The 16,820-nt window shown below is 37.2% G+C and overlaps 1 protein-coding gene across 4 annotated transcripts in view; it reads left to right on the top strand.

Moving 5' to 3' along the window:
- The window catches only part of TMEM117 (transmembrane protein 117), a 433,115-nt gene that overhangs the window by 217,471 nt on the left and 198,824 nt on the right, over positions 1-16,820 (top strand). For 3 of the 4 annotated variants that reach the window (XM_036300144.1, XM_036300143.1, XM_036300145.1), the window contains exon 4: positions 5,391-5,490. The exons of the other annotated variant lie outside the window; for it this stretch is intronic. In XM_036300144.1, the coding sequence (XP_036156037.1) occupies positions 5,391-5,490 (100 nt within the window). The remainder of the gene's footprint in view (positions 1-5,390; positions 5,491-16,820) is intronic. 4 annotated transcript variants of the gene reach the window in all.

The raw sequence follows: 16,820 nt of genomic DNA, 5'->3' as shown, positions 1-16,820 counted from the left end.
GAGATGGAGGAATTGATGTTATACTAAGGTTTCTGCATCTAATATAAGTGAAATTCACTGAATGGGCTAAAGCTAGGTAAGGAATGAAAAGTATAGTTGAAGTTTGGTGGAGTTGTTCAATGAAAACTCCATCTACAGTCTTTTTATATCTGACTTCTTCATAGAAATTAGAAGGGATGAATGGCTAAATTTGGGGAATTTGAGGTGGTATTTTATCTATAAGCAATATTAATTCCAGTTGCAATTGTAATCATTTCAGGCTACTTCTAACAATTGTCTGCAGCATTTTGACATTTGAGTGGATTTTGCTCCATAGCTTCATACCCTAGGTCTTTCCTGGAAGGTCCATACACATACATTGAGCTCTATCAAATCCTTTCCAAAATCAAGAGCTAGGAATTTTGAGCAAAATACTAAAATGTGGTTATTTGGATAATAGTTGACTAAGTGACTAGATTAAAGGCTGTTAATATTTTCATTACAAACACAAAAAGAGAAAAGGTTAATATAACAAATCTAGATTTAACTCCTGAAGTTTTGTAGTGACCAATTGTACCTCAATGTTGTCAGGATGTTTAGAGTTTTTGTTTTGTTTCATTGTGTTTAATGCAGATCTGTAATCATGTAAGTCAACTCCTTATTCATGATTTACTTATGTGTGAAGCCCCCCGTATTGTTTATGTTGCCCAAACATGGCTGGGAGAGACAGCTGAGACATGATGAAACCATCTGGCCACAGATGGATCCTCAGTGAAGCATGAATCAGTATTGGTTTGGTGATCTATGCTTACTGCCTACTGTTAAACTTTCAGAGACTCAACTCATAAATCACCTGGCAATGATTGCATCCACTTACATATAAATAACAGGCTGAAGTGAATTGAACCTTTTTTTTTGCTAGTGATCATGACTCACCTGTAAGAGTGATTGTATTACAGTTTTATTGACTATTTAGCTCATAGTAGAGTCTGTTTAGTTTATGACCATTTAGGTACAATAGTCTTTTTTTTTCTTTTTCTGACTTAAATAGCAGACATTTATTTTTCACAGGTCTGGAGGCTGGGGGTCTGAGATCAGGGTACCAGCATGGATGAGTTCTGGTGAGAGCTCTCTTCCTGGCTTGTAGGTGGCTGCCTGCTTGCTGTATCCTCACATGGTGGAGAGAGAGCTACAGTAGTCTTGGTAGCTCATGTTTATAGGCTAAGATAATTATGAACTTTTCCAAGATACTATAGTTTGAAATTTTCTACACATTTGTTATGAATTTGACAGGTAAGCTTGGAATCTCAAGAACATAAAACCTGAAGCTGTAGCCTGAAAAAAAAAATTCATTTAGAATTTTTAAAGAAAAGTTTAGTGACCAATATTTACTTGGAAGGCTGATAGAACTGCAAAATGTTTTAGAACTATGCATAGTAGAAATAATCATCTAAAATACAAAACAATGCAAAAGATGTGTGAATAGTTGAAATAATTAGGTAAAAACTCCAAACAAAACTCAAACTTTAATGGTGCCTCCTAGCAATCAAATTTAATTCAGAACCACTGCCTAATATCATTGGGTATAAAGTCTCACAACTTTATGAGTCCAATGTGATATTCAAACTGGTTCAAATTGCTGATGTAAATGTATGCATGCCTTGTCCTTTACAACCTAAGCAGGAAATATAGTTAAATGTTAATGGATATGCAAATCAGTAAACTAATAATTGAAAAAAGTTTGACAGGTCTGCATATTTGTAATTCTTTACATTTTTCCAAATCAGCAAAAATAAGATTAACTACCAACTTTTATATGTCCCTCGTCACTTTTAAATATATTAGTTATTTCATAAATTCCCTGTGCTGTCTCATCTGCATTGTTATCATAGCATCCAGTTCTCACCACCTGCCCACAGCCACAGGGGAAGAGCCTATCTTTGATTTGTGCTGATACGTCATTGTAGATGATCATGGGAAAGCTATCCTGCAGTCAAGGAGATATAAATGTCAGTGGAGAAATAAAGTGAACACGCAAAATAGTTTAAAAACATGTTTAATGTCTTCCTCTGAGGAAGCGTCCTTCATGACTCAGTCTCATTTTATTCTGCTTCTAGGGTTTACTAGGCATAGGTATACCCATGCTATATAGAAATAAATGTGAAGAATTGGGGTCATTTCATTAATTCATACATTAAGCAAATGTTGATCACTTTCTATATGCAGACATAGCTCTAGGTCAGTGGTTCTCAAGCTTCCTAATGCCGCGACCCTTTAATACAGTTCCTCATGTGGTGGTGACTGCCAACCATAAAATTATTTTCGTTGCTACTTCATAACTGTAATGTTGCTACTGTTATGAATCATAATGTAAATATCTGATATGCAGAATGTATTTTCATTGTTACAAATTGAACATAATTAAACATAGTGATTAATCACAAAAACAATATATAATTATATATGTGTTTTCCAATGGTCTTAGGCGACCCCTGTGAAAGGGTTGTTCGACCCCCAAAGGGGTCACAACCCACAGGTTGAAAACCGCTGCTCTAGGTGCTAGCAAACCAGCAGTGAAACAAAGAACCAAAATAACTTCCAGTCCTTCTGGAGCTTATTGTCTAGATATTGTTTTCTCTCTTGGTTTTCAGTAGCATAGTCTTATTTCTTGACATCTTAGTAATGTTTGAATGAATGTTGGATGTTATATAAAAATATAAAAAGAGGATCTAAGCTATACTTTATTCTTTCAGAAAAGATTCACTCCTTCCTCTGTTAAGTAGAAGGACTAGAGCCTGATCACCTTAATCCAGGCATTGAATGGACTGGCAAGGACTGATTCCCAGTTTCGTCAAGGACCATCTGTAGTTTTCTCCCGCCCTCCATGGCTCTCTGTATTCTCCTGGGCCCTTCCATCTGGCAGGGTCTGAACCATAGCAATCTCTTCAGCGTGGGGAACTTGCCAGACCTCTGCTATCCTCTTCAGGGACTTTCTGCTGAGTGTCTAGCTTACCCCTGAACAAATTCATAATTTAGCAAAAATCTCGGAAGGAGAACCAGGTGTGTATCATGCTCCTTTCCGGGCCCGTACTTTCTCAGGAGGATCTTGGCTCCTTAAGTTTCTCATGTCTCTCCAATCCACCGAGACTGCCCTCTGTCCAGGCCAAGTCCGGAATCAGCAAATGTCCCCTCAGGAAATACAGCTCACCTTTTCATGGTTCTTTTCAATCTGATATCTCGGTTTTTCTAATCCTTATTGCTTCATCAGCTCTCATATGTCTTTAAGCAGAGTTTGGGGGTAATTTTATTTAGTTTTCTTAGGGTTTTTTTGGGGGGGAGGGGCTAGATCACTGATATGTTGCAAGTTTATCTCATTTTTATTTTTAGATACTGAATAAAAGAATACCTTCTTTTATACACATCTATTCAACCACAATGAATGTGCCCTGACATTTCTACCCTAGCCCATTGCATTCTAGAACTAATTGGCAAAGTAGACAAGTGTGTGTGGGGGGGGTGGCATTGAGCATATTCTTCAAAATAGGTGTCATCAGAAGAGCTGGACAGTTATCAGAGCTAATACTCCCGAGTACACTGAGTTTGCTGCCCCAGGACTGTCAGCAGCAGTGGTACTGACGGGAGTAACACCAAACTGTCCAAGTTAACGTGGGGCCTTTCACGTAGAGGCTGCTTGATTAGGGAACTCAGTGGGAGTCCGAGACTTGGTGGTAGCTCTGGGAAGGTGCAGCTTCTGGATGCTCTTCTGACTTCTTATCAATTGTCCTCAAAGGAAATAAGTCATGCCTGCTAAAATACTGGTAAACAGCAGTTATCCTTTGTGGTTTTATTTTGATTTTTATCTCTCCCTTGCACTTGTAGGAAGAAGGTATGGCATAGTGGTTAAGTGCCTAGATTTGGAAGTCAGTCAAATTTAGATTCAAAACTTGCCCATTTACTAAATGCTTGACCTTGAAAAAGTTACAAAAATTCTCTAAAGCCTCAATTCCATGTCGATGAAGCAGGAATAATAATACATGTCATTGTGCTGACATGTGGAGACACAGTATTTAAAGTGCTAATAATAATCTCTGGCGTATTGGAAGTGTGCACTTTATGGCAGCGATAAATTTTTTGGCTTCTATGGAAAGCTATGGAGTTAGACATGAGGAATTTTGGGGTGAGACCTTAAGAGATTTATGCAGACCCTCCAAGGCAGGTGAATGAAGCATATTGAAAGAGTTGTTTTTTTAAAGTTCATAAGTTTGCTTTTGTTATTAAATAAAACTATTTCATTATCTGTTTATTTTATGGATTACAAAAACTATCTGAAATAACCCCAGAAAAAAAGTGACTGACCTGGAGATGGTTTACCTCTCAATGGCTTCAAAATATGTGTTTCTTTATGCTTTTAGTAGATAAATGACAAACATATCATTCTTTACTATGTGTTGTTTTAAAGTTAATCTAAGAAGAATCAGGTTCAACTAGTACTCTAAACTGTACAGGTATTATCATATAAGAAAAGGAACACAATTTAAAGTAAAAAAAAAATCTGAGAAGAACAAACTTAGAGAGAGAATGATATTTAGTTCCTAACTACCATTCATTAGTTATGTGGTATTGGTTAGGCAAGTTAACTGATCTCTCTGAGTCAGGGTTTTCTGAGAAATTAATAAACGGAAAAATAATACTTAGGATTTTCTTGACTATCAAAGGAGAAAATGAAAATGCGAAGTCAACAATAAGCATGGTCTCATTACTTGTTGTACCTTTGAATCTCTCCTTGACCTGTGAAGAGTACAAATTGGTGTTAGCAAACAGAGTTAGCTAAACAAAAGGAGTGATGACATTAAATCTTCTGGCTAGTGTTACTTAAGTAATAATTTAAAGTAGATATCTTTGAATCACATTTTACATTGCTTTATCGTGTGGAAATTTCCCCCAAATCTTGACATTATTCTGAACATTTTTCAGGTATTATATCTGAAGCCTCATCCCAGCATCTCTCCAATAGTCCTGACTTGACAGACTGAAGGAAAGTGAGCTCTTCTCTTTCCTTTCAAGTTACTCTAATTCGACAGTTGTTTCTGCTCTCCTCATGCTTGAGTGAGCATGAAATGATGCCTTTGCTGAGTATTTCTGTTTGATTTTCCAAAAGCTGTTGTCAGTCTTACAGCTCAAAATGGAATGCAGATGGTAATTGGCATAGTCACAGTCTTTCAAGCCTAATTGGAACTGACCCACACACCTCAGAGCCCGTCCTAGCCTCTCCGTTTGTAAGCGCATGTGGAGAGAGGAAGCAGGAAAGCTTACCGAGAGAGGGAAAGTCTCTTTGCATGTTGCTGAGCCAGGCGGCTTTGACTGTATGTCTCTCTGAGTCTGGACAATGTCTTGTGTGTTTGTTTCCACAGAGCATATATCATTACAGACTATATGGGCATCCGAAATGAGAGTTTCATGAAGGTAGCTGCTGTGGGGACCTGGATGGGGGACTTTGTCACAGCTTGGATGGTAAGAAATTTTAACTTCATCCATTTCATAGCCGATAGAAGACATGTTCACATGTGGGATAGACATCACTTTTGATGGTTTAGAGAATATAGTTACCTCTGTTTTGAGTGGAACACATTCATGGGTATAGGTAAGTCCAGATAATATGTAATATCTGTTTACCATAGGGAAAAGATACAATTGTAATATTGATGGCTATTTCCTGGGCTACATGTATATACAAACATATACACATTCATGAAATTAATAGAAAGTTATTACCTGTGAAATTATGTTTGTTGTTGTTTTTACCATGTGCAAATTTTAGGTAAGGAATGTTGTCTGGCCTGTCTCAAAAAACCACATTAAGTATTCTTTATGGCCTTTTAAAATAGTTTTTCATATTTGTTTTGCTCATCGAACCTGACTTAACAGTAGTAACTAAGAGTTCTGAGAGTTGTATATTTTAATCTTTCATGTATTATTAGTCTTTATTATTATATGCCTGCAACAAATACACAAATTATATCTCATGCTGAGCTCATCTGTTAGGAAAGTAGCTTCTGTTTTTAACCATTGGGTTAATTAAACACAGTATGTACTAAAAGGCTCTATGACTTTATGTTTATAAGAGAATCTTGAAGTGTAAAGAGCATAACTCTCATAAATATGGGACACTTTAACATTCATTGACACCTTTTATAAGTATAGTTAATCCTAATTAGCTTTATTCATCTATCACTTGACAATGAGCCCTACTAAAGGAATGATGATACCCAACATAAACAAGAATTGGGATGGATGTGCCCCTACAGATGTGTTCCAGGGATCACAGGTAGATTGTCATAACCATTACTGCATTTCCATTGATAGCTTTGTTTCTTACCTAGAGGAAGGTTTTCAGGGAACAAGAAACAGTGATATCTTACCTGCTGCTATTGTGATCATCCTGCAAGAGTATTAAGTAACCATGAAAGGGTTTGTATAGCCTGTTTTTGAGCCTCCTCCCACCTCTGTTCAATTATAGAATGTTAACAGAACAAATTACCAGATGCATCCCATTCCATTAACTTTAAAATCTAAATTTGAGAAGTGATTTATTTTATTTGCACTCACTAGAAATTGTAATTAGAATAAACCAGCCATTGAGACCAGGCTGATGCATGTAAAAAATTTCTATTTCCATTGGAAAAAATTATTTAGAAAGAACTATGTGAACTTTAAGTATATACTTTCTGTGGAATTTGAGGTGATGCCTTTTGAAAAATCTCTGCATTAATTGTGGATTTTGACTCCATTCTGTAGTGAATCTGTTCACTAAAATGGAGAATTGGATTGGAAATGCAGACCCTCAGACCTTGCTACCAGTGGTTTGACCTTCCACAAGCAATACACAATTCTCTGAGCCTTGGTGCACACGTTTCTTAAAAGGGATGAATAATTTCTACCTGTGTTACAGGTTTCCTGTAAAGATTAAATATGTGGCCCTGTGATAAGATTTAAAATGCTGAAGTGGGCCCTGGCTTGTGTTGCTCAATGGCTAGAGTGTTGGCCAGTGCACTGAAGGGTCATGGGTTTGATTCGCAGTCAAGGGCATGTACCTAGGTTGCAGGTTCAATCCCTGGTCCTGGGAGCACATGCAAAAGTCAATCAATCAATGTGTCTCTCTCACATTGATGTTTCTCTCTTTCTCCCCCCCTCCCTTCCACTCTCTCTAAAAATCAATGAAAAAAATATCCTCGGGTGATGATTAACAAACAAACAAACAAACAAACGCAACAAACATGCGGAAGTGGAATGCAGGCCTAGTGCTTTATTATTGTTATTCATATTGTGGGCTCTCATCCCCTCACTGGGCCCAGTCCTTGAAGTGATGGCAAGGGTGGCTCATTGACCCAAGATTCTTCCATGGAACCCCAGGATCATGAGGTTCCAGAGCATCTGGATTTTCCTTCCAATGGCCAATGCTTGGATAGACTAAGACAGTATGGTACGTTGCTTTCTCATAAAATCAGGGGAGAAGCAACAGACCAATAAGACCTAGAAGCTTGCTTTGCAATTTTCAGGCAAAAGTCAGCCATAAATCATTTTCTTTCCCGTTATTGTTTGTGACCCAGTTTCATTCAACTCCTCCCCAGACTTTCCTTCAAGATAGTGTCTCCTACATCATATATGACTCTGCCTCTATTTACTGGTTAGTTTTTATCTGGATTTATTTCTTTTGAGCAATAAGGTGGGGTCCAGTTCCTAGGGCAGCTTAAGGAATCAAATGCATGGTGCAGCTTTATCCAAAGACCCTGAATCTTCTGGGTTGTATTTCTACTGTGCACTTACCTGCCTTACTCTTGTGGTTTAGGGAAATAGAAATATTTTCAGACTTCAGCCTATGGCCTTTCTTTTTATCCTCGGTCAGGTTAACCATCATAGTTTCTCCTAAATTTACTACTATAATGTCTTCTGCTTCTACTAGCCAACCTGATATGTTTTACCTCTCCCTATACCATAGATTACTACTCTAATTATACTTCCCATATCACAGAAGTCAGATTGGATTGAGAATCAAGAAAACTAGGTTTTAGGTTTAACTAAGTAATGTGATCTTAAGTCACCTTACTTCCCGGGGCCTCTCATCTTTTCCTTTCTATAAACTGGGTAGAATCCAAAGTCCCTTTCTGCTCATGTTATATGAAATATTCACCTTTCCTCATTAGCCACAGTGGTAGGGATGGCAAAAGAAACACAATGCGCTCCTGATTTGCAAGTCCAGTCACACAGGAAGGATTCCCAGAGCACATCATTCTATTCCCATTTCTGTTCACTGGCTAGGCAGGAGGTTTCTGTATAAATATTTATATGTCTACATATGTGTGCATTGATAACATTTTTAAAAATAATAGTTTTCCTCCCAAGTGGAGTTTAGGGTAGCTTTGACCTTCATTTGTCAGCAGAATTCTCATCATGAAGTGAATATCAATGATGAAGGTGACTGTCATGGCAAAACAAGTGACTGTTTTCATTTCTAATAAAAGTGTACCTTTTAATGCATTTCTAAAGAAAGGGTTTTTATTTTATGGACAAAAATCCATAACTTTCCCATGGTTTTAAAAGGTACACCGGTCTATATGATTGGTCCACAGGCAGGGAATTATTAATCAATCTTACGAATGTCTTTGGCCCTCACCCAACTAAGCATCAGGCTCTACTGGATTCCATTCACTGGGCAGTCCTGACTTTTTCTGGCTCTGTGGTGCACCTCGTGTCATTTTTGTTAAGTTGGTTAAAAAAAATAATAACATAAAGGAAATAAAGTGATACCTGGTGTAATTCATCCTTGAGCTGGTCCATGGTAGGAGCAGAGACGAACTGTCATAAAGATAAGCATGAATCAAAAACACTGGGTGTCTCATATGCCACCATTGCCTCATAGCCACACATTTGCCCAGGCTCTGCACCATTGAGCAAGGAGCAGAGTGGTGCTGGCCAGTCCCACAGCACGTTGCTCTAGTTTTACCATCCCTCCTTCAGAAGACAGAGGTCACAGCTTCTGCTTCGGTCTAAGGTGGCAGGAGGTTCTGAGGACATCAAGATGGCACTTGCTCCTGCTCCTTGTTTATTAGCACTTCCTATCTATCCATCCTACCCATACCTTTTCCCAGTCCCTTATTCCCCTGTTCTAGTGTCTTTTCTCTTGTGGCAGTTAATGGTGTATGGCTCATGATAGTGACAGGGACGTCAGACTCCAGGTCTGAAGTTAACTCCAGGTTGGGAGAAGGGGTGTGCAGGGAAAGGTACAAATAAGGTGAAGTTGAGCCATGACCTAAAGAAGGCAGTTCTCATGGTAAATACTAAAGTACTTAAAGAGCATCTTTCATCATAAAACTAGGTGTGTATGAACTTGTCTGGCCTTGACCTATTTTCCCCAGGATGGTCTGTGGGCATTTGTATACATATTACCACTACTAGCAAAGCTTCCACTATGAAGCTAATCACACACACACACACACACACACACACACACACACACACACACACACACACACCAATTGCGTTGTTTGCCAATTGACTCTACCTTTATTTCATGTTTATATAGTCACCATTTGTTTTTAAATTGTGTGCAGTTTTAATAGACTTTGTTTTTCTTCTTGAAACTCAGAGTTCCACTAGAACCGGAGAAACTGAGTCAATACCTTCATTTGGAAATGCCTTTAGGTGGATAAAACATAGCCTTTGTAGCTGGGTTATAACAAGAAATAAAAGTTTTAAATTTGTTTTATTATTTCTCTCTATCGAAGCCCTTTCAAGAATATGAGTTTAGAAAAAAAAATTAATATTTTTTATTGATTTCAGAGAGGAAGGGGAAGGGGGAGGGAGAGAGAGATAAACGTCAGTGATGAGAGAAAGTTATTGATTGGCTGCCTCCTGCAAAACTTCCCACTGGGGATTGAGCCCACAACCTGTGAATGTGCCCTGATCAGAAATCAAACTATGACCTCCTGGTTTATAAGTCGACACTTAACCACACCAGCTGGGCTAGGAAAAAAAGTCTTTAAAAATATATTTTTCCCTTCTGTTTTAACTGTGCCTGCTTTATACATAAATATTAAATTATTTCTCTAAATATTTGAATGGCAAGTTTTGCCTTTTTATTTTTCACATGCTTTTATTTCTTCAGATTTTATAATTCATATTCATATTTTTGTTGCTATTTTATTTTTTCAAAAGACTTTATTTAAGAAGCAAAACTGAAAACTCCTCCTTACTTGACTATAAACTCTTTGAGGGGAATTACAGTGTCCATAGTGTTCACAATTATATTCCTAGCACCAAACACAGTACCAGGCATACAACAGGTGCTCAAGAAATTGTTTTTGAAAGAATCGATAGAGCACATAAGCATTAAGTTCCATTTCTATTTCCCTCATTACACTTTGTGACTTAGTATTATAACATGAACATTGCACAATGCTAAAGGGGACAGGAGGAGAGCTGTATTGTTCAGGATACATAGATATCAATTCCCCCCCCCCACTCCCCGCCCCCCCCCCCCCCCCCACCAAAGGCTATACACTGGCTTCTGCTAAGCTTGTTTGCAGGAGGACACATGATGTAAACACCCTTGAATGGAGGCAATGCTCTCAGAATGGTGCTGTGACCATGTGAGTATAAAAGGCATTCTTTGGTAAAACAAAGATTGAGATTCTCAGATCCCACCAGATGGTTCCTGGAATGGTCATTATTGCTGTCGGTGGCATAAGTTCTGCTCTGAGCTTGGGGGAGAGAAGGAAGCTGGGTTGAGATGTATCCCTTTAGTCACTGAAGCAGACAGCCTTTACTGTGCAAGACAGAGATTGGTTAATCTTTAGTGGATGGAGGGAGAGAGGATTAAGAACAATACATACTTGAGAATAATTTATACTCCTTCTGGATTAGTATTTATTAACAAATCTAGAACAGAATAGAGGGAGGAAATATTTCTGCAGCATTTGAGAATAAATTATTCCTTCTAGTTTAAACATAGGAAATATAAAATAAATTTTGTAATTATATACACGTACTAACCTAAAATTTGGTGATTTTTTTTATTGTTGTCCCATGCTTATTGCCTACTTGCTAAGGAAGGGGTGTGATTATCTGTGTTATTTTCATTTCACCAACTTAATAATAGTTTATTTAGTTCAAATTTTTCTATTATACACATGTCACTCTTTTGTGGATTGCTCTCAAATGCTGTTTGTCAATGAACAATAACCTGGAATATAACTGAGATCACATCTAGCTTGTTATTCTCTCTAGAATTGAGCTTGACAATTTGTATTATGATCAACGCCAGCTTCCTAATTATTTCTCTTCCACTGATATTTTAAAATGACAGAATAAAAAGCATAATTGAATTGATTTAGTATCTAAAATAAAGTAGCAATAACAGCTTTACTGAACTTCATAATAGAAAGGAATTTAAACTGTGAGACATGCAACGAAGAATCAGAGCTAGCAAACTCATTGAACAAGTGTATGTGACAAATGGAAGGGCACCAGATGTGTAACCCCTGAATCCGGCCTCAAGCGCCCAGCAGTACTCCGAGGTGGTCTCTTTTGCTCTCATTCTCAGCCTGTTCATTGGAGCTAGTTCATGACTTTAATCCATGATTAGTTAACTCCATGTATGGTACATTTGTAGTTTCATTTCATTATTTTTTACAATGAAAATGAAACTGGATCAAGACTTTAATTAGGCAATAGACTGTTTCTATAAAGAGTTTATGTTAAGTGAGATTCCCTAGAAAAAGAGCATGCATCATGAGCTTGGGGACACGTGTGGACATACTTTCCAAGGAAACCTGTAAGGAGACGAGGGACGCAGGAGAGAAGAGGGGGAGGAGGCAAGCACAGATGTGGTCATTTGGCTTCAGGTAAAGTCTACCCTGGGCCAGATCCACTGCTCTGGTAGGATGTTCTTGGGGAATGCAGAGCACCAGAGGTCAAGAGGACCTGGGTGGGGCACCAGCATTGACTACCACACAGACAAAACCCAGGACAGTAGATTTAATGGCACCCGTAATTCCTGAAAATCATTGCCAGTTCATCTGCTCATTTTATTGAATCAAAGAGCAGAATAGAGGAATTATTATTATTTAAAAATATATTTTTATTGACTTCAGAGAGGAAGGGAGAGGGAGAGAGAGGCAGAAGCATCAATGATGAGAGAGAATCATTGATTGCCTGCCTCCTGGGGATAGCCCACAACCCAGGCATGTGCCTGGCCAGGCGAGGAATTATTTTTTACATTACCTTTTTACTCATTAGAAAATTTAGAAACAAATATGGCCATTTTGCTTTAACATGTATAAATATTTTAATGTCTCTATAAATATTTTATCATTGTGTTTCATGTTTTTTAAATATAATAAGTTTTCACTAAAAAATTAATAAGATAAGAGTCCAACCTCCTATTTTCAGATAGCATCACAAATGGTGATCAAGAGTCTTTTAATGTTCGGGACCCTTAAATTTTTAAAGTAGTTACAGAATACGATGTGGAATAAAAAAAAGAGGATTTCTGAGTAAAATAGATTTGAGTATAGCAGATAGATGTTTAAGAATAGAATCAAAAATTCTGGCTCTGCTTATAACTCCCCTAAATTCAGTGTCTATCAAATTCTATAGTATGTTACTGGTGTACTGTATGTAATTTATATCCATTTATTAAAAATTTATGGACCATATTATTCTAAGAGTATGAAAGGCATCTTGGGAAGTGGATTGAGGTGAGATGTGGAAGACACTAAGCATCTCTTAGAGAAAGACATACTCATCAGGGGTAGGGAATGCTCACTTTTCTTCTTTTCTGTTCCCAGCTCAGTTATGGCTTCTTTTAATTCCATTTTACTTTCTTTCTATTACTTGGTTTATACTTCCTCAAAGAAGGTGTCCTTTGGCCACCCATTCTTTATAATTTTCCTAACAATGTTTCACACTTTTTAAAGTACCATTTGTCAATCATTTGCCTGAAGTAGTTTAAATAAAAGCTAGGAGACATTGATATTTGATATTTGTTCCCTCTGAAAGTCAATAATATAATGAAACTAGAGGCCTGGTGCACAGATTTGTGCACCAGTAGGGTCCCTCGGTCTGGCCTGCACCCTCTCGCAATCCAGGACCCCTTGGAGGATGTCAGACTGCCAATTTTGGCCTGATCCCCACAGGCCAGGATGAGGGACCCCACTGGTGCACGCACCGGGCCTTTAGTATGCATATAAGATCTTTGGTTAATCTCTTCCCGCCCTCCCCTCTCCCCCTTTCCTCTGAGATTTGTCATGCCTGTGCGTTGAGTGTCTGCCCCCTGGTGGTCAGTGTGCATCGTAGCTACTGGTCAGATGGCCAGATGGTCACTTAGGCTTTTATATACATAGATGAGGGCTGGTTAATATTAGCTTAGATTAGAGCATCAAAAATTAAGTTATAGGCTTCTTTTTGTTGGTAAAAATAGATTATTATTCTAAAACATTTTATAAACTTTTATTTAGTGCCTCTTTCTGTGGGCCAAGCAGAAAGAGGCACTAAATAAATGTGTGTGTGTGTGTGTGTGTGTGTGTGTGTGAAAAAGAGAGGAGAGAGAGAGAGAGAGAGAGAGAGAGAGAGAAGGGGTGGGGGAGAGAGAGAGTTTTCAGTTAGCTCCCCAAAGTTTTCAATGCTTTCAACTACTTTACTATTCTGTCAAGCTAAATAACTTTTTTGGTAATATTTAATCATAGATTTTAACAAAACATGGAATATAGACACAGGACTTAGCTTGATTTTTTTTTCTTCCAGTGTCAATAACATTTGTTGAATTATGTCACTAGTTTGGAGGGGAGTGCATGTCTTTCAGGTACTAAGAGATAGTACTATTACATTTAAACTTTAGAAACTCAGCTATTTATTTCTATTCCCATTTAGCAAATATCAGTGGTGGAAAGCACCTTATTTCTGGGACTGTAAAAGAAAGTAAAAGGATACCGCTATATTCCACTATAATTAAGATACATACTGCAATTCCAGGGTATGAGCTCTGTTTTGTTTATATGAGTTGCTATTCTTTAGTAGTTGTTTGCCCCAAGGAGTTTTATAACTAAATATGTTTATGTTCACAGTGTATGTTTCATTTTAGTTAAATGTTCTATAGGCATCAAAAAGAAATTTATAGCAACAAAGTTCCTAGTACTTATGTTTTTGTTGTTGTTGCTTAATAAAAGCTATTATACCATGTTTCAACACTGGAGTATTTGAGTGAACAAAGGGAATGTTTTGATAATGCGTGGCTACGTAAAATCATGCTTGGCATTTGTTCTTCTCTGCTCACATATATCTGAATGCCAATTAGGAAATAAAGAACTTTCTTTTGCCCTGGCAGACTAAATATGTTAAGACCTGGCCTGGCTCCAGTACCCTTCACTAGTACACCAAGTTGCTTAATGAAATATCATAAGGAGCTTTGTGAACATGTAATTGCACAAGGAAAGGAGTAAATTAAGCATACATACAATCACAACAAAACTTACTAGTTAAGGATAATAGCAAATCAATACCTTTGATATTTCCAAAGTTATCAAATGCAGCAGATGATTGGGTCCACATCAATAGTTTCTTTAGTGCTGCAGAACAGCGATCACTGAAAGTTAGGACATCACATGTGCAAACTTCAAAATTTCAAGTTGTTTCTCACTGCTGAGCAGAGGGTACATGAGAAGCAATGCGTGAGTCAGGTGCTTGCAAGGAAACAGGAAACCTGGAGAGAAGCCATTTGTTTTCATTGAAAAGAACAGCACTTCTCATAAGGCTTTAAAATACATCATAGAAGATACTGTGAATCTGTAGCTATTGAAAAAATGAAAACTAATAATTTTCAAGTACTTTTTTCCTTGACTTGTGTTATAATTATCCCAGTTTCTCTTTGGTGTTTTCAATTTCAACTAGAGCTGACATAATCAATAGAAGATTTTTGACAAATCTAAGTGTAGATTTTTAAAATGCATTTATTTTGTCACAATAAAAAATTAGCAAAATGAACAATTTTTTTTGCCTTCCCAAATGCTCGATATCAAAAATCATTCCTTAATTGAATGCGTATTGATTTATATGATGACTGTATAGTTTATTAAACAAGCTTATTATATGATTCTTTTGACTATTAACAGGGGACTAAATATAATTTAAATTATATAGTTGTTAAAATACATTTTTGACCAACAAATTGGTTTATACTATATTGGTGGAGATATAAAATGCCTTTTCAAGGACCATTTAAAAATTTCCCCTAAAATATAAAAAGAAATATATCTATTTGTATTAAAGAATATAATTTTTAGAAATTATTTACTTTGATTATATGAACACTTAGAAAAACAAACAGAAAATTATTCTTGGTACGTATTCACGCAATACTTTTCTAAGCCATATAAGTTTCTAAGAGGGCCATTGGTGTTTTTTCTGAAATTGCTGACACCTCCAATTGACTATGTCTATAGATGATAATATTTTTGAGAAAATAAGTTCTCTAGTTTCAAATTAATTAGTTCCTAATTAAGCTCAGAGTGTATCCTATCAAATGGATACTGTACAAATTTATTTTTAGTACTATTTTAGCCCAAATATCAGTTATCTTTTGCCTTTATTCAAATTACCTTCATACCCACAAATAGTTTTTTTCTTTTTGTTTTTAACGTTTTTATTGGTTTTAGAGAGAAAAGAAGGGAGAGGGTGAAAGAAAAAAAAATTGATGGCTGCCTCCTGCATGCCCCCTACTAGGGATTGAGCCTGCAAGCCCGAGGCATGTGCCTGACCAGGAATAAACATGTGACCTCTTCCTGCAGGAATGATGCTGAACCAATTGAGCCACACCGGCCCGCGAGTAGTTAAATGTGACAAAATTCATCAGATAAGTTGTCTCTATGCATCATTTTTAAATATTTTACTAAATTTTGATGCTGCCAAGTTACAGACTTTTAGTAGACTTAGACCTTTCTGAGAGCCTCCCTCACATACTCATTAAATTAATAATCACTTAATTAATATATATACTAACCACCTACAGAATAATAACAAATATGTGAGGTATTAAACATTAGAATATATTGTAGATGATAAAAATGGAATTATAATGTCATTGCATTTAAAGTTGACTTTTTCTTATTAAAGGAATCTCCTTAAGGGCCTTGCCCCAGCCAGTCCTTTACAATATTGTCCTATAACATCTGTTTATGTCTTACCGATCTCCTTTCAATATCCTAAGTCATCAATTTGAGGTGAGGTTTTAATGAGTGACAGTGGCTTTTTGTGTTAAACTTACATAAATAATAAATAATAGAGTTGCAAATTCAAATGCCCTGAGGGCCAGGGTGATCTAGTAAACATCTGGTATGAGATAAAAGGATGTGAATTGGCGGGGGGGGGGGGGGGGGGGGGGAGGTGGAGGAGGGAGTTGTGTTGAACCAGAGAACATATTCCCTACTAAGAGGCATCAAAATTCAGTTTAGTATAAAAATGCAGGAATGTAAAGTAGGATATAACTTTAGCACAAATTCTGTCCTCTGGTCATCTGTTTTGTGCTTTATAAACAGGAGAATTAAGCTGGAAACTGACATGACATGAAAGATCCACGTGAGGAGTGAATTTGGGGCAAGTGCCATTCTGGAAAGTCTCTATCACACCTCTTAAACTTACCCCCCTCGAAAGGGTTGGGTCTCTTTTGTTATGAACACTAACATGCAGGGGGGATAAGAACTCTCTGCACTTTAATCATAGCTGATGAAAACAGAGTCTTTGTACCACTTAGCACTCTTTCCACCCAAATATTTAAGGCTCATATGGGCATG

This window comes from Myotis myotis, unplaced genomic scaffold (genome assembly GCF_014108235.1).
Source record: "Myotis myotis isolate mMyoMyo1 unplaced genomic scaffold, mMyoMyo1.p scaffold_m19_p_3, whole genome shotgun sequence".
NCBI lineage: Eukaryota > Metazoa > Chordata > Mammalia > Chiroptera > Vespertilionidae > Myotis > Myotis myotis.
Note: the sequence above shows the minus strand (reverse complement) of the source record. Positions and strands in the feature narration are given on the sequence as shown.